Raw genomic sequence first — 21,825 nt, forward strand, 5'->3', positions numbered from 1 at the left:
TTGATTTCAGAGAGGAAGGGAGAGGGGGAGAGAGAGAAACATCGATAATGAGAGAGAATCACTGATTGGCTGCCTCCTGCACACCCTCTACTGGGGATCGAGCCTGCCACCCGGGCATGTGCCCTTGACCTGGAATCGAGCCATGACCTCCCGGTTCATTGGTCAATGCTCAACCACTGAGCCACACCAGCCCGGCTGTGTGTGTTTTTTATAACAACTTTATTGAACTCTAATTCACATACCATACAATTCGCCCACTTAAAGTGTACAACTCAGTGATTTTTAGTATATTCGGTTGTACAGCCATCACCACAACCGATCTTAGCACGTTTTCCCCAAAAAGAAACCACGCACCCTTCAGTCATCAGTCATCACCTCGAATCCCTCCCGTGCCCCCCCCCCTCCCCGCCAGCCCCTGGCAACCGCTAACCGCCTGTTCCTGTAGATTCGCCTGTTCTCACTCTCCCTATAAGTGGATCACACGGAAGGTGGCCTTTTGTGAGAGGCACCATCTCCTTTCACGGAGCACGCTGTGTCCCAGGTGCTCCCCGTTGCACCGCGATCCGCGTTTCATTCCTTTTCACAGCTGGACAATGTTCCGCTGTATGAGATGCTGCACTTCCCATATCCACTCAGCAGTTGGTGGCACTGCGCTGTCTCCACGTGTTGGCTGTTGGGAATAACGCTGCTACGCACGTTCGTGTACAGGTTTTGTGTGGACGGATGTTTTCCTTCCTCTCGGGCGTGTACCTAGGAGCGGAATTGCTGGGCCACATGGCGACTCTGTGTGTAACGTTTGAGGAACCGCCAGGCTGTTTTCCAAAGAGACTCCACCACTGCACATCCCACCAGCGGCGTAGGAGGTCCGATTTCTCACATTCTTGCAGACCTTGGTCGTTACCTGACTTTTGATCCCAGCCGTCCTGGTGGGTGTGACGGGGTATCTTGTGGGGTTTTGATTTGCGTCTCCCTGGGCATCCTCTCACGTGCTTACTGCTCATTCGGATGCTGTCTTTGGAGAAATGTCTCTTCCGATCCTTTGCTCATTTTTAAGTTGCGTTATTTGACTTTTTATGGGGGAGTTCTAGGAGTTCTCCGCTTTCTGTATGCAAGTACCCTGTCCAACATGTGATCTGTAAATACCTTTACCTTCCTGTGGGTTATCTTTTCACGTTCTCGGCGGTGTTCATAAAAGTGCCTGGTTTCGGGGTGTCTGAGTTACCCTTTCTCTTTAGTTGCTTGGGCTTGGGGTGTCACGCCTAAACCATTGTCTGGCCCTTCTGAGGGGAAAGTGGAGACTTCACCTCTTTTTCTGGAAGGAGGCCTTCCTTCATGTATCTAGTCATTCATTCCGAAGGATTTCTGAAACCAAGCTTCTGGTTCAGTCCTGGGATGCAGCCGTGACAAGGCCAACCCGGTGCCCGCCTCCCTAGAGTTTAGACTCGGCTGGAAGAGACCGGCACGAAGCAGAAAACCAAAACAGAGGAGCGACTGAATCACAGACGCGCAGGACGGGGCCGGGGCCCAGGAGCCTACGACAAGGAGACCCGCCCTGGTCTGAGGTCTGGAAAGACCTCTCAGGGCAGAACATTCAGGCTCAGACTAAAGGCTGGGTAAGCATTCACCAGGCAAAAGGGGTGCAGAGCGCCAGGCAGAGGGGACGGCATGTGCAAAGGCCCTGAGGCAGGTAGGAGTGCGTGCTGTCTAGCAGGGCAGATCCCCTTGGCCCACTGGCCCCTGCGCTGGGGGATGCAGTGGCCCCGTGGAAGCGCGGGCTGCATGCCATGTCCTTTGGACGGCAGAGGCTCCAGACCCCAAAGAGACCCAGATGTATTGCCGCTGCCTCCAGGGCCCTGCGAGGTTCCAGGGGCCACGTGGGAGCCTCTCCAGCCTCCTCCAGATTCGGGGTCCGCTCAAGCCTGCAGGGACCTTCCAGCAGCCACACTGGCCTCAGGGCTGGGAGGGGTGGGGGCGGCAGTTCCAGGCCGGGGTGGCTCACGGCGGCCTGTGAGGCCACGGAGCATGGATGGGGCCCCTGGAACCCCGCTGACTCCTCGGGCCCCCCTGCATCGTCCCTCCTCACCTTCCTTCCCGAGGCGTTTGCTCCTTCTGCAGACTGGTAGCTATAAAAGCGGTCAGCACCTTGGGTTTTGTTCTAAATTAATGAGGTGCCACATCCTTGGAAGGAGGGGGGACAGTGGCTGCAGTGGCTGACTCTCCCACACCCCTTCCTCCTGCCCCCTGGTCACGATCTCACGGGATGGCTCTGGCTGCCTTTATGGCTCTGTCAGGAGGACCAGGACCCCGGAGACAGCCCAGGACACAGGGCAGGTCTGCAGTCTCTCCACACCCTGCCAGTGCCTCCTTGTTTGTTCATTCATTTGTTCGTTCATTCACTCAACGCTCGAAAAATATTTGTGAAGAGTTGACCTTGGGCCGGGCTCTGTGATGGGTCCCAGAGAGAAAAAGAACAGTAAGTTCCAGGTCCTGCCTGACAAAGGACCCCACACTTACCCTACAACGACAGCGTGTGTGTGTGTGTGTGTGTGTGTGTGTGTGTGTGTGAATCCGAGAAGGCTTCCCGGAGGAAGCGATGTATCAGCTGAGACCTGAAGGTAAGCTGGGGAGAGAGAGAAGTTGCAAGCCCCAGAGAGGTTTGAGCACTGATTTCAGAGAGGGCGTGGACCCTGACAGCAGCCCTGAGATGGCCCAAAGCCCGCACCCAGGGTGACCTGGGTGGCGCCCTCCAGTGGGTAGAGCCAGAAAAGCCCTCAAGAGAAGGGCTCTCATCACCAAGGATTTTCCCAGGGCTGGGCTGGGGCCAGGGTACCTCCTCCCTCCTTACCCCTGGCAGGTGGCTACCAGGGGGGTGGCGAGGAAGGAGAGGGCCTAGGGTTTGCCGGCAAAGGCTCTCGGTCACTGTGTGAGGCTGGGTAGGTCCTGGCCCCTCTCTGAGCCTCCCTCCGGCCTCTGTAAGGCGGAGACGGCGGCGCTGCCTGCTCCTCTGAGGCTGTGGGGCCTCCTGGGAGGTGAGGCTGGGAAGTCTGCCTGTACGAGCTCAGCAGAGGCACGGAGCCAGCCCTCCTCTGCGCCTGGTCCCTGGTCCCCGAGTGTCCGGGCCTGAGGTCAGCTTGGCCAGAGATGAAACCAGCTCTTGAGCCCCTTGCGTGGGATTCTGGCGGGGTGGCCGGCCGCCTGGGAAGCCCGGAGCCCAGGCTCCCTGCTCTAGAGGCCTCTAGGGACCCCGTTTCTTCTCCTCCCTCCTCCTTCCTTTCTTTCAAAATGCTGACCCGACTCCGTTGCAGGCCTGCCCTTGGTCCTGCCCTCATAGGTCTCACAGGGTGGCAGCCCTCACGCCTCCCCCTCCTGGGAGCCCCCCTGGCCTGCATGCCTGGGAACCCCGGCGCATACCCAGCTCCAGAAACGCTCTGTGGCCGTCACAGCCCTCCTCTGGGTTGTTCCCTACACCCCAAGACCCCGCAGAGGCGCCTGGAAGTTCATGCACGAGGACCAGGTGGGGTGGGCTTGGGGCCGGCTGCCCGCGCCACCGTCGGTAAGACCTGGGAGCTGTGCTGCTCTGCGGATTCACATCCCAGCTCGGCCTTTACTGGCCATGAGGCTTCGCCTCCATGCCTCAGTTTCCGCATCCGTGAAATGGGGCTGAGAGTCCCCCATGAGGGTCAAATGTTACTGTCTTCTTCTAATGAGATTCCTGAGGCTGGGCGGGGTAAAGGGTCCTCCCACCGCCTCTCTGCCTAACCCAGGCCCTCCGGCACCCCTAGCCACTGTGAGGGGAGTGGGGGCCCCCCTCACGTCTCCCCAAGTAGCGAGTAGCACTTGGGTCCTCAGAGATGCTCCGGCAGCGGTTGAGGATGCGGTTTGAGAATTCCTGTCTGAGCCCTGCTCCCCGGGGCCCTTCAGAGGAACCCAAACCTCTCCCAGGAGCCCTGGGGAGTCGGGGGAGGGGACGAAGCCCTTGCTGGCTCCCTGGCCCCCCTCCGCTTCCTTCCTCAGACCTTCCTGCCTGCACGTTCCGCAGCTCCGAAGCCCCTGCACCCCCCCTCCCCCCGCCGGTGTTAATGTGTTAAATCCACATCAAGGTCCGGGGGATCCACTGTTTATTTTTGTGAGCGTGTTGGCAGCGATCGCACTGGGGGGAGGGGAGGCGGCCGATCTGGTCAGAATAAATGCTAATTAATAAAAGTTATTTATTTGGGTTGGAGCTCGCCCTGGCCCCGGGGTCAGGCGCAAACTGACTATTTGAAGCAAAAACAAATAGAGAGGGTCCCTCGGCAGCTTGAGAAAGGCCGCGCCGAGAGGCGGGTTTATTTGTCTTGGGAAGAATTTGCCGTTAATTCCCTCCAGACTATTTAGGCCCTTAAATTACACGGAATAAGAAAAACCATGGGTGCGGGGGAGAGGAGCCAGGAACACTTGATCATCTGGCCGAGAGCAGAGATTTTAAATGTCTCTGGCCCGCAGTCAGCCACATAGCTGGTACGTGTGAAATAATGTGGTGGCGGAGCGCTGCGCCCCAGGCACTTTTTTCCATTGTAACATAATCGGGCCGGAGTCATCGGGGCTTTAAGGAGAGAGCGCGGCAGCCCCCCCAGCCCAGGGCGTTTCTCTCCGCCCCGACCCCGCCGCTCACGCCAGCATCTGAACCACCCGCCCGGGGAAAGGGACGCGGTTTCGGGCTTCGTTTTTAATCCCAGAGAAAAGCAGAACTTTTATTGAGCGCAAGGGAACTTTGGGCACAGCCCGGCTTGGCCCGAGCAGGCCGGGTGCTCGCTAGCCGGAGGCTCAGAGAGTATTTGTTTATTTCCCAAATGCTCTGAGCCCACCACCGTGCATTTCTCAGGAGCTGTCCGCTGGGAAGCAGAGGCCGCCCGGGAGCCCTGGCTGAGTCCAGAGCTCTGGGTTCGAGTCCCGGGGCGCCTCTGAGACGCTGCTGGACCGTCCTCAGCCTGGCCTGCCTCTCCTCCACCTGCCGCGGGGACTCACACCCCCTTTCCACGGTGGGCTCGGGCGACGCAGGGGGGCCTTGCCTCCACGCCCCACGCGGCTGGCACAGAGCGTGTGGTGCGAAGGGCAGCGAGCATGTCCTGGGCACTTGCTATGCTCTGGACACTGAGTTAAACTCAGCTCCTGACGGGGACCTGGTGTGACCTCGGGCTCCCAGCTCCTGGCGGTGAGGTCTTCCTTTAGGACAAAGGGCCCCGCCCTGGCCGGCAGCTCAGCTGGTTAGAGCATCGTCCGGATACACCCACGTGGTCGGTTCAAGCCCCGGTCAGAAACCAGCCAGTGAAGGCATAAGCAAGTAGAACAACAAAACCCATGTTCCTCTCTCTCTTTCTCTCCCCACCCCTTCCACTCTCTCCAAAATCAATCAATCACAATTTTAAAAAGCAAAATAATGTTATTTTTAAAAAAGTGCCCGGTGCGCCCTTCCGGTGGGCTAGGATGCGGACTCGGGTGCTTGCGCACCAGCCGGATGCGTGAACCTGGAGACCCCTCCCCGGCCCACAGGCCACCTTCCTTAGGAGCGAGGCGGGTGAGGGGAGACCCCATGGACGTGGGCTGAGCCTTCCAGCAGACAAGAATTCCTACCCCAGCCCCATGGCCTTGGGCACGCCCTCAGCCTCAGTTTCCCCGCATGTGAAATGGGTGGTTGGGGGATTCAGTGGGTGGATCCTGCCCAAACCAATTGTTTGGGGCGCATCCCATCCGAGCCGCCTGGGCAGGAACCCGGGGGGTGGGGGGGAAGAGGGGGTGGTCCACCGCCGTGGAGGCCAGCTGGCCCTGTGGGCACGTCTGGGGCGGGGAGGGGGGGCAGTACATGCTTTGGGGTGAGAGTTTCCGCTCCACGTCACCGCACAGTTTGGTGAAAGAGGGGGTTTGCTTCTTCCGGCGCCCACTTGGCGGGGCGGGCGCTACAAAATGGTTTTCATTTAACACCCTCGTCTTGAATTGCTCTGAAACTTCCCGAAAAAAAGTCTCCTTTTTTGGCTGAAATGCCTCCTGCGTTGGGCGTGTGCCCAAGCCTGAAGGGGGGCGGACGTGGACTCTGCAACGGCTGGTGTTCCAGAAGCTTCCGTCCCGCGTGGCCTATTGATCATCACCCAGTTTTCAGCACATGGGCCCTTGTTGTTTCGGTTTAAGGTTTCTTCCTGCTGGAGGGGCTGGGGCGGGGGGAGGGACGTTCCCGTCCGTCCGTCCATCCATCCATCCATCCGCGCCTTTTCTTGGAGGAAAGGGGTGAGGAGTGAAGCCTGAGCCAGTCCGGGAGGGGAGGCGGCTCGCCGGGGCCCTCCGTGCGGCCCCCACGCCGGCCCCTCCCACCCGTGTCCCACGTGTCCCACGTGTCCCGCGTGTCCGCAAGCAGGCGCTTCCCACGAGAAAAGCTCCAAACCAAAGTCCTGCCCCTGCGTCCTCGCCGAGGCTTCGCTCAGCCCTGCGGACAGTGACCGGCCGACGCTGCCGTGTGGGGCCCGTGTCCCGGGTGCGGACGGGGATGTAGCGGCGTCCCAGCCGGTGTCCGGTCCACCCCGGGCCTGACCGTCAAATGTCTCCGGACGCTGCCAGGTGCCCCCGGAGGCCAAACCGCCCTCGGCTGAGAACCACCCGCCCAGACCCAGCTGTGGGCCGGTTTCGGCCTGACACCCCCAGAGGCCCCCCCACAGGCACTGCAGTCTCACGGAACAAGTCAGCCTCAGCCTGAACCAGCCGGCAAACCCGGCGAACCTCGGAGCTTGTTTGAAAACGGGGATCGAGTGGTGTCCATTGCAGGGCCTGGAATGTTCTAGAGCAGTGGTTCTCAACCTTCCTAATGCCGCGACCCTTTAACACAGTTCCTCATGTTGTGGTGACCCCCAATTTCATGGTTACAAATGGAACATAATTAAAGCATAGTGATTAATCACAAAAACAATATGTAATTATATATGTGTTTTCCGATGGTCTTAGGCGACTCCTGTGAAAGGGTCGTTCGACCCCCCAAAGGGGTCGCGACCCACAGGTTGAGAACCGCTGGGATAGAGCATCTCAGTTTCTATCTCACTCCTTCTCCCTTCCTCTCTGAAGTAAGTAAGTAAATATATATATATTATTTCAGAGAGGAAGGGAGAGGAGAGAGACAGATAGAAACATCAATGATGAGAGAGAATCATTGATCGGCTGCCTCCTGCATGTCCCCTACTGGGGATCAAGCCTACAACCCGGGCATGTGCCCTTGACCGGAATTGAACCAGGGAACCCTTCAGTCCGCAGGCTGATGCTCTATCCACTGAGCCAAACCAGCTAGGGAGTGTAAAAATATATTTAAAAAACAAAAACAAAAAAAGCCTGGCTGGCGTGGCTCAGTGGTTGAGCATGGACCTATGGACCTATGAACCAGGAGGTCAGGGTTCGATTCCCGACCAGGGCACATGCCGGGGTTGTGTGCTTGATCCCCAGTGTAGGGCATGCAGGAGGCAGCCGATCAATGATTCTCTCTCATCATGGATGCTGCAATCTCTCTCTCCCTCTCCTTTCCTCTCTGACATCAATAACAATATATATATATATTTTTTTAAAAAACAAAAAAAACCAAAAAACTCAATGCAAACTGCTGAGCAGGTGCCGAGTGACTGTCCAAGCTTCACGGTGCAGGGGCGGCCTGGCCGGTCTGGGGGGGCTTCGGGCACCCACCGCGCCGTCCTCTGCCCGGCTGACCTGCTGACCTGCTGGCCCTGTCCTCCCCGAAGGTGAGTGTCCCAGCCCCGGGCGCGGCGGCGCCCCCAAGCGGAAGAAGAAGCAGCGCCGGAACCGCACCACGTTCAACAGCAGCCAGCTGCAGGCGCTGGAGCGCGTGTTCGAGCGCACGCACTACCCCGACGCCTTCGTGCGCGAGGAGCTGGCCCGGCGCGTCAACCTCAGCGAGGCGCGCGTCCAGGTGAGCGCGGCCATCCGGGGCCACCCCTGGGACCACGCAGCCCCCATTCACTCGGGTAGGGAGCTGCCGAGGTGAGATGTTTAAGAGCAGAAACATCTGAGGCCAGGAGGGCCGAGGTTCAAATCCGAGCCCTGCCACTCACTAGCTGTGTGACCTAGAGCAAGTCGCTCAACCTCCCTGTGCCTTAGGTGCCTCCCTGTAAAAGGAGGATCGTGTGGGTGTATTTTGTAGGGTTCTCCTGAGAATTAAAGGGGTTACTACATTTTAAAATTTTTTAAAAAAGGGAGTTACTACATTTGTAAAGTGCTTCGAGCAGTGCCTGCCACAAAGGGGTTTGATAAAGTCGTTTTAACGTGTTAAGTGTTCACTGTGTGCCAGCTCGGAGCTGAGCGCTCAGCCTGCACCTCTCGTGATAACTTCACAACAGCCAAGTGCTCGTTTATTCATTCTTCATTCATTCACATGCCCATTCTCCAACACACACTGAGCCAGCAGCAGGAATCACCCCGCACCCCCACTTCACAGGTGAGAAAACTGAGGCTCGGAGAGGGGAAGCTGCCAGTCCAGGGTTGGTAGCAGAGCAGGCCCACGCTGGGTCCAAAAGGACCTGGTCCCCTTCACAGCTGCCGCACCCTGCTCCCCTCTCTCTCCTACCCCCAGGTCTGGTTTCAGAACCGCCGGGCCAAGTTCCGCCGGAATGAGCGGGCCATGCTCGCCAACCGCTCCGCCTCGCTGCTCAAGTCCTACAGCCAGGAGGCCGCCATCGAGCAGCCCGTGGCTCCCCGGCCCACCGCCCTGAACCCAGACTATCTCTCCTGGACAGCCTCCTCCCCCTACAGGTGAGGGCAGCCCCCTTCCGGCCAGGAGGGGCGTGGCCGGGGGTCCCCAGGGTGTGGTAGGGCCCAGGCTCCTTCCAGCATCCCCTGGGGACACGCCAAGTGGTCGGTGGGCAAGTGTGTGACATGAGCTCTCGAGTGTGCACGCGTGGGTGTTGTAGGAGTATGCGTGTGTTGCATGAGTGTGAGCATGTATGCACATGAGTGTGTGTGTTTCCACATCAGTGTGTGTGCATGGCTGTGAGTGCACACATGTGCCTGGGAGTGCACAGGAGTGTGCATGTGCATGTGCACACATGTGCACACGGATGTGTGGAAGGGAGAGACAACGAGGCCTGTCTGGAGGGGAAGGAAGAACCCGTGTCACTCTCAGGCAGCTGGAACCCGGCGGGATTTCGAGGCGCGAGAGCCCCACACCCTGTGCCCACCCTCCCGGCCAGAAACGGAGGCAGGAGGGCCAGGGCTGGGCCAGGGCTGACAGCCACACCACATACATCCTGTGTCTCCTGTCGCCCCCAGCACAGTGCCGCCCTACAGCCCCGGGCTCGAGCCCCGCCGGGGTCACATGGCCAACAGCATCGCCAGCCTCCGCCTCAAGGCCAAGGAGTTCAGCCTGCACCACAGCCAGGTGCCCACCGTGAACTGAGCCCTGCCCCCCGGACCGCTGCCTCCTGGTCGACAGCCGAGGAGCGGGCAGATGCCGGAGAGTGACCTCCTCCTGTCCCGTCCCCGGCCGGCCGGGCGGGCTCTGCTGGCCCTTCCCTCCAGCCCGGACCCCGGGCCAAACGCCGGAGCCCTGTGCTGCCCCTCGTCCACGGCCACCGGAGACTTCGGCCCTGACCCTGGCAGGGGTTGGGCCGGAAGGTGAACAGGAGCTCACCAAGGACCTCACTTACTTTGTGTATTAAAACCAAATAGCTTTTGTCTTTAAGAAATAAAAATTGTTTAAGCCCCAAAAGGTTGTGGGAGGGCAGATACGGGCAGCAAACAAAAGGGGGCCGGCCCGCGGGGCCCTGCCCCGTCTGCCGCTCCTGGACGAAGTCTCCTTCGCCCGCAGAGCCCAGGGGTGGGGAGTGGGACAGCAGGGCGAGACCCGCCCCGCACCCACGGACACCCCGGGGTTTGTGCGGCTGTGAGCAGGACCCCTCCCCTCTCTGGTCGGGGAGCGGCCCCTCTGCCCTGCGGCTGGGGGCAGGGTGGATGGGACAGATGCTGACATGGACTCCTTGCTCTCGGGCAGACTAAAAGCGTGGGGCCCCGAGCATTGGACTGGGGAGGGGCCTGGACAAATGGTGGGGTGCAGCGCGGAGGTCCCAGGGCCCACAGGACAGAGGAGGGGTCCTGACAGCCAAGGCCACCAGAAGGCCTTCTCCCCAGGCCCCGAACCCACCCTTTTGCAGATGGTAACTGGGGTGACGGAGGACACACGTGCCACCAGCAATGACACCATGAAGAGGAGCCGCAGAAAGCTGCGGGGTGAGGGGGTGTCTGAAGCGGCCCCCCCGGGCCCCCCACCTCCCCTTCGGAGGGGCGCACCCGGCAGGGAAGGTCAAGGTCGGTTCTGTAACCTCGCCGGCCCCAGGAAGGACAGCACGGCCTGACCCCACAGGGTGCAGAGGGGTCAGCCCCGCCGGGTGGGTGGCCCTCACAGTGACATCGTGGTCACACCCCGATGGGTCGATATCCTATCTGCCAGCCGCACGGCCTCGGAGGGTCCCCCAGGGGCCACCGTTCCCACCCACAGGCCGCATCTGGATGACCTCAGACAGGTCAGAGCCACACGACGCGCCTGCGTGAGGGATGGTCCCCTTCCTGCTCTAGAAGGAATGGTGACGATAGCCATGAGCGAGGTGGGGACCCCTCTCCCTCCTCCCTGAATTCACCCCGAAGGTTCCTTGTAGTCCCCCATGAATCCGCCATGAAAACAGGCCTGGTGGCGGAGCTCGGCCCCTTCCGATGTGCGGACACGTGGGGACACTCGCTGTGACGTCCTGTGGCTGGGCGGTTGGGACTCTGGTGGGCAGGGAGCGTGGGGCACCCGTGGGGTCAGGGGGCTGGGGCTGGGGCTGGGGCTGGAGCCAGGGAGGGGGCATTCTGCTGCTGTCGGGAGCTGGCTCGGGCCCACCTGGCTGCGAGGGCCAGGCCAGAGCCGGGGGAGACCTGGGCCTGGCTGGGCGGCGGCGCCATCAGAGCTGTGCTTTCTCGCTCCGTTTGACCTCTGCCTCAGGTAAGTGCTCTCTGGGCCTGCGTTTGCCATTTATCACTGAACAAACGTTATGAAGCCCCTGCTGTGTGCAGGCCCTGCCCCAGGCCCCGAGGAGAGAGCAGAGATCTGACAGACGGTCCCTGGTGGCAGGGGCCACACCTACCACAGGGGGCCCCGAACTTCTCGCAGCAGTTCTCAACCTGTGGGTCGTGAACAATGAAAATACATCCTGCATATCAGATATTTACATGACGATTCATAACAGTAGCAAAATTACAGTTATGAAGTAGCAACGAAAATAATTTTATGGTTGGGGGTCATCACAACATGAGGAACTGTATTAAAGGGTCGCGGCATTAGGAGGGTTGAGAACCACTGGCTAAGGCATCCGGGCAGGCTTCCCGGAGGAGGTGTCCAGGTGAAGGATGAGGAGTTCGTTAAACAAAGAGATGAGGAAGAACAGTGTTTCTGGCTAAGGAGACACGAACGTGAAGGCCCTGGGCAAGCCAGACGCTGCCTCTTCGGGGCCAGTTGCAGGGCTGGGTCTCCTGGTGTAAGGCAGGAGGTGCCTCAGTGGGGCTTGTGTGGGCGGATCTAAAAGTCTGGGTGTCACCCTGGCCTTGGGGCGCCACGGAGGGGGTTGTTTGGGGAGGAGGCTGTGTGTGCGGAGGCCGGGGCAGATGTCCAGGCAGGAGGGGCAGCAGCCCGAACCAGGTGGGGGCAGAATGGGCAGGTGTGGGTGGCATCCTGGACACACGGGGGACACGTGCTGATGCCTAGATGATGGGCTGACGGAGCAGGCGGAGGCCAGAGGGCCAGGGTCTGGCTTCGGCACATGGGAGGAAGTCACCTTGGAGGTGAGACCTGCCCGGTAGAAGTCTCTGGAAGATGCTGGCCTGCCCTCCCACCCAGACAGGACCTGGGGCCATCCTGGTCTGAGCAGGGTCCTCCCTCACAAGGAGCTCACCGCCCCCCCCCCCCAGGGGTTTGCACAGCGAAGGGCTGGCACACGGGCCCAAGGAGCGTGTCTGAGCACTGAACCGGGAGCACGAGTGGACAGGCCCACCCAGGCGCTGCCAGAGGAAGGAGAGACTCGGGGCTCAGAGGGCGGCACACCCCGTCTTTCTATGTGAGGCTCAAAGGGAGGGTGCCATGAAGCACGGCCAGGTTGGGGCTGCCTGCGGCAGGGATGGGTCCCACAGGGGGGCGGGGGCGGGGGCTCCGGCTGAGGCCTGGAAGGCAGGTCCCGAGAATGCCAGCTTCGGAAAGAGCCGGGGGCCGGGTTCCCACAGAGGCGCTGCCCCGCCGTGGGGCGCTAGGATGGCAATGTCATTTCCTCCCAAGCGCTCTAGAAAAAACAAACCCGCTTAATTGTTTACACATGTTGCTCGGGGCGCTGAGGGAGGGGGCCCGGGCCCTCCCTGCCAGAGAAAATATATGCCAACATCGCTGTCGCATTGCAGCCTCATTACGGGCCGTGTGGGAGCTCCCGGGCACCAGGCCCGGGATATCATTTTCCATGAGGAGAAGGCACCCAAGGCCGGTCCAGGGCTGGGAGGACCCGGAAGCCTCCCTCTGCCACCCTTTGTCTGGGAGTGTGGGAGAGGGCGCTGTGTGTATCTGCTTCTACCTTTTGCTCGAAATAAAGGAACTTGAGTTGAGAGAAATGGAAAGAAAGGCAGCCTGGCTCTTGGGAAACCCACAGCCTGAGAAATGAAGACCAGCGTTTCCCTGGGGCCGGGCGCTTCTCTGGACCGGGTCTCCTGCTCGGCAAATGGGGACAATCACCGAAGCCACCGCCCAGGGCCGCTGGCACGTCCCCCTCCATAAACGGGGCCCTTGGTGTTTATGGAGGGGGAGCACACTCAAGGGTGGAGTCTGAGGAAGTCAAGACACTCGCTGTCCTGGGGGAACCTCGCACTTTCCCTGCCCAGGGTCCCCGGCACCCGTGGCTCAGGGGCCCCACAGAATGTGGTAAAGGTGCAGGGACTGAGCGATGTCATTAAGGTCCCTAATCAGTTGACTTGGACTTAATCAAAAGGGCGGCTATGCTGGTGGACCTGACCTAACCAGGTGAGACCTTAGCAGAAGGGCCAGGTGTTTCCTGCAAGAAGAGACGCAGAGCAGAGGGGTGCTCTCCTGCCGGTCCTGAAGGGCAAACAGCCGTGCTGTGGGCGGGTAGCCGCTGCCCGCTGAGCCCTCAGTCTTACACCACAAGGACCCGAATCCTGCCCACAATCTGAATGGGCTTGGAAGGGTCGCTGAGCTCCAAGGAGACCTCAGCCTTGTGAGACCCCGAGCAGAGGACCTACAGAAACCGTAAGGTCATAAACGGCATTGCTTTAAGCCACTGTGTTTGTGGCCACTTGTGACACGGCACAGAAAACGAACACCGGTGGTCGTGGAGCTTGGGGGTCCCACCGTGGGCTTGGCCCCGTTCCGCCCATGAACCCCAGACCCTCTACAGAGGAGGTGAAGCCTCTGCTCCAATTATCTGCCAGACCAGAGTCACAGCCTCTGTCTTTACTCCTTCCGGGCCTTTCTGCACAAGCCGACAGATTACCTGCCCTAAAACCCAGCCTTGATCATGTCCCTCCTCTGTCTAAAGCCTCCTCTGGCTCCCAGGGCCCTCCCAGGAGAGTTCCATCACCGGCCCAGGTGTGCAAGGCTCCACCCTCTCTCCCTGCCCATCCTTAACCCCCCTGCCCCTACCCCGGATTCTTCACTGTCCCTCCCGCCGCGGTCCCTGCAGCAGCATCCTCCCGCTCACCCTCCTCCGCCAGCGAAGACGCATTCCAAGGAGGGTTACGCCACAGTGCCAACCTGGCCGGTCGGCAGACACAGCAGAGGTGGGGGAGATGTGGGCCGCTGAAAAGACCAATTCAATGTTACAACTTTACATTGGAACATGGGAGGGAAAACTATTACTTTCATAATCAGACTTTAAAAAGTGAAGCTACTCAAAGTCTTGGTTGGCACAGCGACCAAGAGGAGCAACCTTTGTGGCCCAGGTGGCCATGGGGCAGGGCCCCCAGGGAGGAGCATGGGCTGACGTGACCTCCCTCAGCCCCTCTGTAGGAGATACACAGACATGCCAATGCATACATGTCTATCGTATAAACAGTGTAACAGTATAAGTATCTACGCCTTATGCACACATATAAATATAGTATGCACATTGCATGATATGCACATATGTAAATACAGCATGCACAATGCATATAACATGCATATATATGTGTGTGTGTATATATATATGTATGTGTATATATATATATATATTTACTATGCATAGTGGAAGAATCTGGAAAGCTATAGGCTCTAATGTGAACAGTGATTTTTCTCAGGGACCTGCGACTGTGGGTGGTCTCAGCCCAGGAGAAGCTGCGCCCAGACATCAGGCCCCACCGGGGCAGCGCCCGCCTCCCAGGCCTGGGCTCAGCCCCAAAGTCCTTGTCTTCAGCTCAGGGCTGCAGCCCAGCGGCCCCCAGGCTGCTGCCCAGCATCCTCCCTCCACCTCGTACCACCTCTGACCCCGGTCGGGAGGGAGGAGGCCGCCCCAGAGGGTCGGCTCACGTCTGGGTGGAGCGTGTGATGCAGATGACGGGATGAAGCCAGAACTCACTGGTGCCCAAGGTCAGCAGACATGACCTCAGGGTCCCTCTCAGGTGTCTTGGAAGAGCAGCTGGCTCCTAGGGTGCCAGGGCCTTGGAGGGTGAACGAGTGTCCCTACCTGAGGCGTCTCACCTGCTGTGCTCACTGTGCTGCCGGGAGACAGGCTGTCTCCTGGGTCCCGTGTGGAGACGCAGGCACAGCTGCTTCCCAGAGGCCACTGCCCGCCCTGTCCCATCCTCAGGGCGGCGTCTGCCCCGGACGTGACAGGGAAAAATCACTCAGCTCCTGCCACCTGCCCCTCCCTGCCTCTCCCCGGCCCTCCAGTCCCCGGTGGGCACTCAGAGCAAACAGCAGGCACTCAATACATGATCCTGCCCTTCGTTTCCAAATGTGCAGCTGCGGGCCTGAGTGGAGGCTCATGTCACCACCAGGGGGCAGTGTTACCCGCTCCCAGCTCTGCTCCCAGCACTGCGAGGTAGGGGCTAACAGGATTTCCAGTGAGGCCTGGAGCCCCCTGAGCCCCCAGTGTGTCCCCAGGAGGCACCCCCCTGCTCCATCAGTCCCCCGGGCGAAGTTCAGAGGCTGCAGAGTAGTGGGAGGCGGACACGCCAGGGGCAGAGAGAGGCTTCCCAGGTGCTGGCGTCAAGGGCAGGGCTGGGAGGGGGTTAGGGGAAGTGAGGTTGTGGGGCGCAGTGGTTAGAACTGGCCACCCATGTCCCAGGACAAGAGCCTGGGAGAGACCCATAATTACCCTGGGGGGGGGCACATTTGCAATTTTCAAATCTTGCAGAGACGGAAGGACCCAGAAATTTCCTTTAAGAGGTTGGTCACTCAAAGCCCATCGTCCTTGACTGACAGCCCTTCGGAGCGGCCACAGCCTTACCCCTCCCACCGGCACCTGTTCCGAGGAGAGGAGGGTCCGGCAAAGGAATGTGGGAGCACAGGGCACGAAGGAGCGGAACCCCCCACACACACCTCCCCAAGCTCCCACTTTGAGAGAAATGGCAGCCACACCCCGGCTGGCCCTGGGCCTCTGGAGGGAACGGGCGTGGCTCCCAGGCCTGACCAAGGCTGGGCTCAGGGGGCAGCTCCCAAAAATGCAGGTGCACAGGTTCCCCTCTGGACGGGCCGAACCAGAACCTCTGGGGAGGGTCTGAGACGTCGACGTTACCATAGCTCTGCACCCAGAGGGCCTGAGGGTTAGGAGCCTGAGCTGTCTCCTCCTGGCCTGAGGGAGGGAGAGAGGCCTCGCTGTTTTCTGAGTTGGTATTTGAATGGAGGGATTGACTGTCTATCAATCTTTTTTTAAAAAATATATTTTTATTGATTGCAGAGAGGAAGGGAGAGGGAGAGAGATAGAAAACCAATGATGAGAGAGAATCATTGATCGGCTGCCTCCTGCACGCCCCCCACTGGGGATCGAACCAGCAACCCGGGCATGTGCCCTGACCGGGAATCGAACCGTGACCTCCTGGTTCAGAGACTGATGCTCAATCACTGAGCCACGCCGGCTGAGCAACTATCAATCTTGACAGCCGTCTCCAAACAGTGTCAATTGGCCACTTCACCCAGGAATCCAAGGGACACACACACGGGCCACTGGGCCAGGAGCCCACGCCCAGCAGGCTGCCGGAAGCCAGGCCCGGGGCCCATCCCCATCTCGAAGGGACGCCCGGTTCCCCAAGTCCGGGCCCCGGTGGCTGGCGGCCAGCGGCTGGCGCGGAGGTGTCCGCTGCCGGTCACAGGTGGCGGGCTGCCTCCCAGACGATCTGCAGGGCCATGGAGGCGCAGGGCAGCTGGGCCAGCGTGTAGGCCAGGGAGCGGATGGGCGCGCGCAGCTTCCCCAGGTAGGCGACGGTGTGCACCACGCGGCCCAGGAAGACGAGCAGGAAGTGCACCCGGGCCACCAAGGGGTTGGGCTGCAGGAAGGAGTAGACCAGCCCCAGGAACAGGAACGGGTAGATGGTCTACATGTCGTTCCGGTGGGCTCTGGGGAGGCAAGGGGGTGCGGTGAGCCGGGCGGCAGCTTTGGGAAGGTCGCCGACACTGGGCGCTCTGCCTGCGAGGCCCGGGCCCCGGAGGGTCATCTCCAGGGCGCCAGGCTCAAGTCCATTGGTGGCCAGAGCAAGAGCTGCCCCAGACGTGAGCGGCGACTCCCAAGCTGGCGCCTGCGGGCGGCTGAGGAAGCAGCCCCGTGAACAGGCTGAGCCATGGCCGTGGGGAGGGGTTCTTTCCCGGCCTGGGGCTCCCCAGGACCCCGTCCCTGCCAGTCTCCCCCATCTTGCCCGCTGGCCTCGGACCCCAGGCGGGAAAACTGGGGCTCCGAGGGGTGGGAGAGAGCTGGGTCTGACTCAGGCCCGTGCCCTGCACCACCAAGGCCAGGCTTCTCTGCGGCCGACCTCTGTCCACTTGCGGGGCCCTCGGCCCTCCTGGCGGGATGGGCGAGAGCCAGGGGCGGGCTTCTGAGAGCCAGGCCTGCTCCTCCGCCCTAAACCTAAGCAAGTCCCCTCCACGCAGGGATGACAGCAACACAGCCTCCTGGCTGGAGCCAGCCCACTGCCGACCCTGGTGGCTCCGTGTCATCGTGCCGCCCACCTCTTTGTTTAAATAACCGGGTGGGTGAGTGGGTGGGGGCCGGCCTGTGTATAACCTGCTGTAAATAATTTTCCAGGCCTCCTGCTAGTGGAGGTGGGGAGCTCGAGGCCTATGCATTGGGGACTGAAGCCCAGAGTGCATGCTGGGAGCTCACATAACAGGAACCCGGGCCCACCTTCTTCCCACAGGACGGGCCCTGACCTCTCCCACCCCCCCAACCCCCCTCCAGGAGCAGGACAGACCTGATCCCCCACAGGGCAGGACGGGCTGCATGTGGGCGCAGGGACTCAGGAGCAGAAGCCCCTCCCCAGGCGGAGCCCATGTGCCCAGCCCAACCCCCAGGCAGCAGCGCCCTGTCCTCCCTCCCATCCTCCCATCCTCCCATCCTCCCATCCTCCCATCCTCCCATCCCTAGGAGCCTTAGTGGAGGGCTGGCCTGACAGAAAGGAACGGGGCTGTCAGGGCAGGGAGGGGACCTGCGCTCTGGGCCACCCAGCGCTGTAGGGGCCTCTGGGGTGGGGGGGTGGGTGTGGTCAGAGAGGTGGGGTTTGCACCAACGCCTGAAGGATGAGGCCGTCAGGGGAGCACTCTCCAGGGGCGGGTCTGGCCGAGCAGAGGCTCCCAGGTGGGAGTGAGCAGCACACTCAAGGCACAGACCGGTGAGCCGCGTGCCTGGAGTGTGGTGCCTGGGAGAAAGCGAGCAGGAGAGTGGGGAGGGGCCTGGGACTCCACCGTGTAAGCCCAGCGGGGCCTGGGTCTTTCTGCAGTCAGGCCGCCTTCTCTTCCCTGGAACCTGGAGCTGGGACCAGCCACAGGGAAGCAGCCTCCAGCTGGCAGTCTCCCCCAGCGGGGCGGGGACGCAGCCTCCTGTGCCAGAGAGGAGGCCTGGCGGGATCCTGGCCGCAGGGAGGAGGGGGAGAGGGAAGCAGGACCGGGCGCTCCATCCCTGACCCTACTTGTGAGTTACAGCAGGGGGCTGAGCGCGCCTCTAAAATCACTCCCCGTCTGGAGACAGAGCTGTGATGGCGACACCCCCCCGACGCTGGTAGAGGGACACCTTGGGAAAACCCATGTTAGATGACGTCAGTGAGTCTGTCCCAGCATGTGGTCTGTCTGCCCACGCGATGATGCCACCTGCATGAGTACTGCTGACACGTGTGCTACGTGCGCTGAGTCAGCTCTGGCTCCTGCAACCCTACTGAGTGCCGCCCAGTGCCCTGACCCCCAGCCCCGCTCGGCACCTGCAGACCCGCAGGGGCCTCTGTTCTGGAGTCAGTCCCTCTCACGCTTGGTCTGCTCTTCTCCCGGCCGCCGCCGCCTCTTTCCCCAGCAGCATCGTCCTCTCTCGGACGAGCCCACAGGCCAGGGTCAGGGCCGCTCCGCTGCCGGCCGGCCGTGCGCCAGGCCTCGCTGGCTCTGGGACACATCCTCTAAGGAAGGGCATCCGCACGAGTGGGTCTCTTTGCTGGGGACGCTGTTCTGAACCCCTTGATAAATATATACTTTTGTCTAGTCGTGTATTTTCATCTAAAAGCTACAGGAGAACCATCACTAGCACCTGAAACCCATTCATTCACTTTCCCTTAAAGTCTCTATTTATAGTTTACGAGTGAGTCTTTGTAGAAAGCAGTTAAGAGAAGAGTTGGCCAAACCCACAGAGCAGGTGAGGGGACGATAAGGGAGGGAGCCGGTCACGGAGGCGGCGTGGGCCCTGCTCTGCCCCGTGGGCAGGGGGAGGGAGAGGGAGAGGGGGCCGGAAGCCATGCCGTGGGTGCTCACCCCCACTCCTGGCGCCAGCAATGGGCCTGGAAGACTGAGGCCACCGATGAGGAAGGAGGGGGGGCTGGGAGCTGAGAAAAGCCTGAGGCTCGGCCCCCGGCCCCTTGGCACTCGGGTGGCCCGCTCCTCCCTCCTCCCTCTGGTTTGTCTCAAACCACAGTGGTGCCAAAGACAGGAGACACGGGGAAATTAGGGATGATGCAAGAAAACCCATTCCCTTCCTCCCAGCCCGGGATCTGAACCGAGACACGGACGGAGTCACGTACCAGAGACGCTTGGGCAAAACCTGTCATCCCAAGAATCACCGCTATTTTAAGGTAGAAGCTATCCATCTATCTCGTTTCTGCGAGACTGAACTTGCAGGGAATGTCCTGCGGCAACACCAGGCCTGCCCGCCCGCCAGGAGCAGCCTGCAGCACCAGCTGCACCTGACAGCATCAGGTGACAGTGATGGGCGGGAGAGGGAGACCTGGGTACCCCCAAGGGCAACGCTGGCGGCCACGGCAGGTCCCCCCTCCCCTTGCCCTGCTGCCCTCCATACACGCTGGCGATTTCCCTGAATTCGGGTTTGAGGCAACAGAAAGGCTGGTTAGGGGTAAAGGCGGGTATAGGGCCGAGTCCAGTGTCCCCGTGCGGAGGGAAGGCCTAGAGGAGCAGAGCCGTGCCAGCTGGGCACCATGTGGGCACCATGAGCTCCGTGGCCTCACAAACCCCTTCTTCCTCTCTAGGTGGCGGCTCCCTCCTGGAAGGTGCCCGCAGGGCCGAGCGGCTGGAGCCTGTGAAGCGCTTGTCACTGAGTCAGCTGCCTCCTCTGCCACCATCGTCACCTCCACCAGTGCTGTCTGGGACACTCGGACACGCGGACACACGTGTTAAAGCTAATTTCTCCCTCTTTGGGTTTCGCCGGACTTCTGACCGCCCTCAGCCACCTTGGCCAAATGAATAAATGTTTGCGGGTGCCGTGGAAGGGGTGGGGCCTAGGCTAGGAGCTCCCGCCCTCCCTGGGCCTCAGCTCACCACCCTCGAAAGCAATGCGGCGGGTGAGATTTGGGGGCCCAACCTCCTGGCAAAGCAGTTCACTGATTAGGTCTGCACAAGCCAAAGTCAGAACAGCTCAAAGCTGGTCAAGCGTCTGTCTTCCTTCTCGGGCCATTCAGACACCGCCCCGCCCCCCCCCCCCCACTGCAGCCTCCCACACACTCTGAATTTCCCAAAATGCGCTGTTGCTGGAGACGGGGTGGACTGACTGGAAAGGGGGGCTGCACGTGAAGGCTGGCTCCCCGCGGCCCAGGGCTGGCTCATGCTGGGCCCCAGCAAACGCTCATCTGCGAGGCACCTGTGTCCTCCGAGAAGCGGACCCCAGGGCCTTCCTGTTGTGCAGGAGGGTGACGGGACTGCGCCCGCCCGCAAAGGCCGGTCTAATATTTAACCAGCTTTTACCTCCGGGGCATCTTACTTCCTAGAACCTGGTTCCAGCCGGTTCCCCAGTGGGGGACCACAGGATGCGTGATTCTGAGCTCTGCGCCCTCAGGGTTCTGTGATGTTATTTACGTAGAGGGAAGAGGAGGAGGAAGTGGAGGAGGAGGAGGGGCCCAGGGGAACAGGACCCCAGCGCGGGCACAGCAGGTCCCCAATAAATACTCGCCAAATGGATATAGACCATCGCGACCTAAGAGGTGCTCAAAACGTGCTGGACGGACTCTCACCCACATGGTGGGTCATCTTGACCAGGAGAAGAAACGGAACTGGGCAGGTGCAACGGTCTCTCGCCGGCATGGTCATGGCCAGTGCACATCACCAACCGCTTGGGAGCCGATATAAACTCCTGCGCCACAAGTAGGCGTGGCTACTGAGAACGCCGAGCCCTGGGAGAAGCAAACATCTCCTGGTGGCCGCTGTGAGCTGGCTCGGGCGACCCCGCCGTGGCAGCTGCTGCCCCGACTGCTCATGTCCTCCCCTGCCCAGGGGGTCAAACCAACCCAGGGTGAGGGTGGGATAAGGGTCCCAGAATGGGTTCGAGGATGGGTAAGGCTTCTGTTCACTGAAGCACAACTAGGTCTCAGCCAAGTGTCCTGCACATAGTAGGCTCATTAAGGGTGGACTGGATGACGGACAGATCTGAAGGACCACGTACTGTAGTTGCATTAGAAAAGGCAAAATAGCAGAGAATTCCACTTCTTACATTACACATTACTGTCATTTTTAAGCCACAAGTATGTATACTATTTTCAAGGGCCAAGAAAACCATAAGAAAATAAAAAACAGATCTTCTGTTAAGAAAATACTCTGTTACCCTACAGTGTCCCACCCATTTCTGCCTGTGATGCAGAAACCCTATGCGAGGGTTTGTCCCCATCCTGCCCACTTCTCCAAGGAACTCCTGGCACCCCCCGTCCCCAGGAGGGCCACCCCTCACTCTCCAGTTCCCCGTGTCAAACAGCAGAGAGGAAACTGCCCAGAAGTCCAACGTTGAGACTGGTGACATGAAATTAACCCTTCACCCTTAGTCTCTGATGGAATTTTTACACAGTCATTTTTTTTAAAGAATCATTTCTGAGTAATATCTACTGACATGGGAAATGCTCATGAAATAATGTTCACTGGAAAGAAGCAGAACCCCCCCAATTAGGTGTACGATACCTAATTTTATGAAAAACATTTAGACCTAGAAGACAAAGAAGAGATAGAAGAAAATGTTAACAGTGATTAGAATCATGGGTGGTTTTCGCCCCCACCCCCCCACCCCCCGCATTGTCAACATTACCCACACTGTCGACAATGAGTAGCTCTGATTTTTATAAGAAAAACTGTTTTTGAGCTGGGGTACTAAGCATAAGAAAAGATGTCAACTTCACTCGGAA

General features: G+C 60.1%; 2 protein-coding genes across 2 annotated transcripts in view; one reads left to right on the top strand and one right to left on the bottom strand.

The window, feature by feature from the left end:
- PRRX2 (paired related homeobox 2) overlaps positions 1 to 9,727 on the top strand; it is a 41,573-nt gene extending 31,846 nt beyond the window's left edge. Inside the window, exons 2-6 of the mRNA XM_023745954.1 lie at positions 587 to 708; positions 802 to 863; positions 7,746 to 7,933; positions 8,594 to 8,772; positions 9,289 to 9,727. Of these exons, the coding sequence (XP_023601722.1) occupies positions 587 to 708; positions 802 to 863; positions 7,746 to 7,933; positions 8,594 to 8,772; positions 9,289 to 9,415 (678 nt within the window). The 3' untranslated portion in view covers positions 9,416 to 9,727. The remainder of the gene's footprint in view (positions 1 to 586; positions 709 to 801; positions 864 to 7,745; positions 7,934 to 8,593; positions 8,773 to 9,288) is intronic.
- A 6,217-nt stretch (positions 9,728 to 15,944) lies between these two features.
- PTGES (prostaglandin E synthase) overlaps positions 15,945 to 21,825 on the bottom strand; it is an 8,902-nt gene continuing 3,021 nt past the window's right edge. Inside the window, 1 exon segment of the mRNA XM_023745946.1 lies at positions 15,945 to 16,579. Coding sequence (XP_023601714.1) covers positions 16,330 to 16,579 — 250 coding nt within the window. The 3' untranslated portion in view covers positions 15,945 to 16,329.

The sequence above is a fragment of the Myotis lucifugus genome, unplaced genomic scaffold (assembly GCF_000147115.1).
Source record: "Myotis lucifugus unplaced genomic scaffold, Myoluc2.0 scaffold_605, whole genome shotgun sequence".
Taxonomy (NCBI): Eukaryota; Metazoa; Chordata; class Mammalia; order Chiroptera; family Vespertilionidae; genus Myotis; species Myotis lucifugus.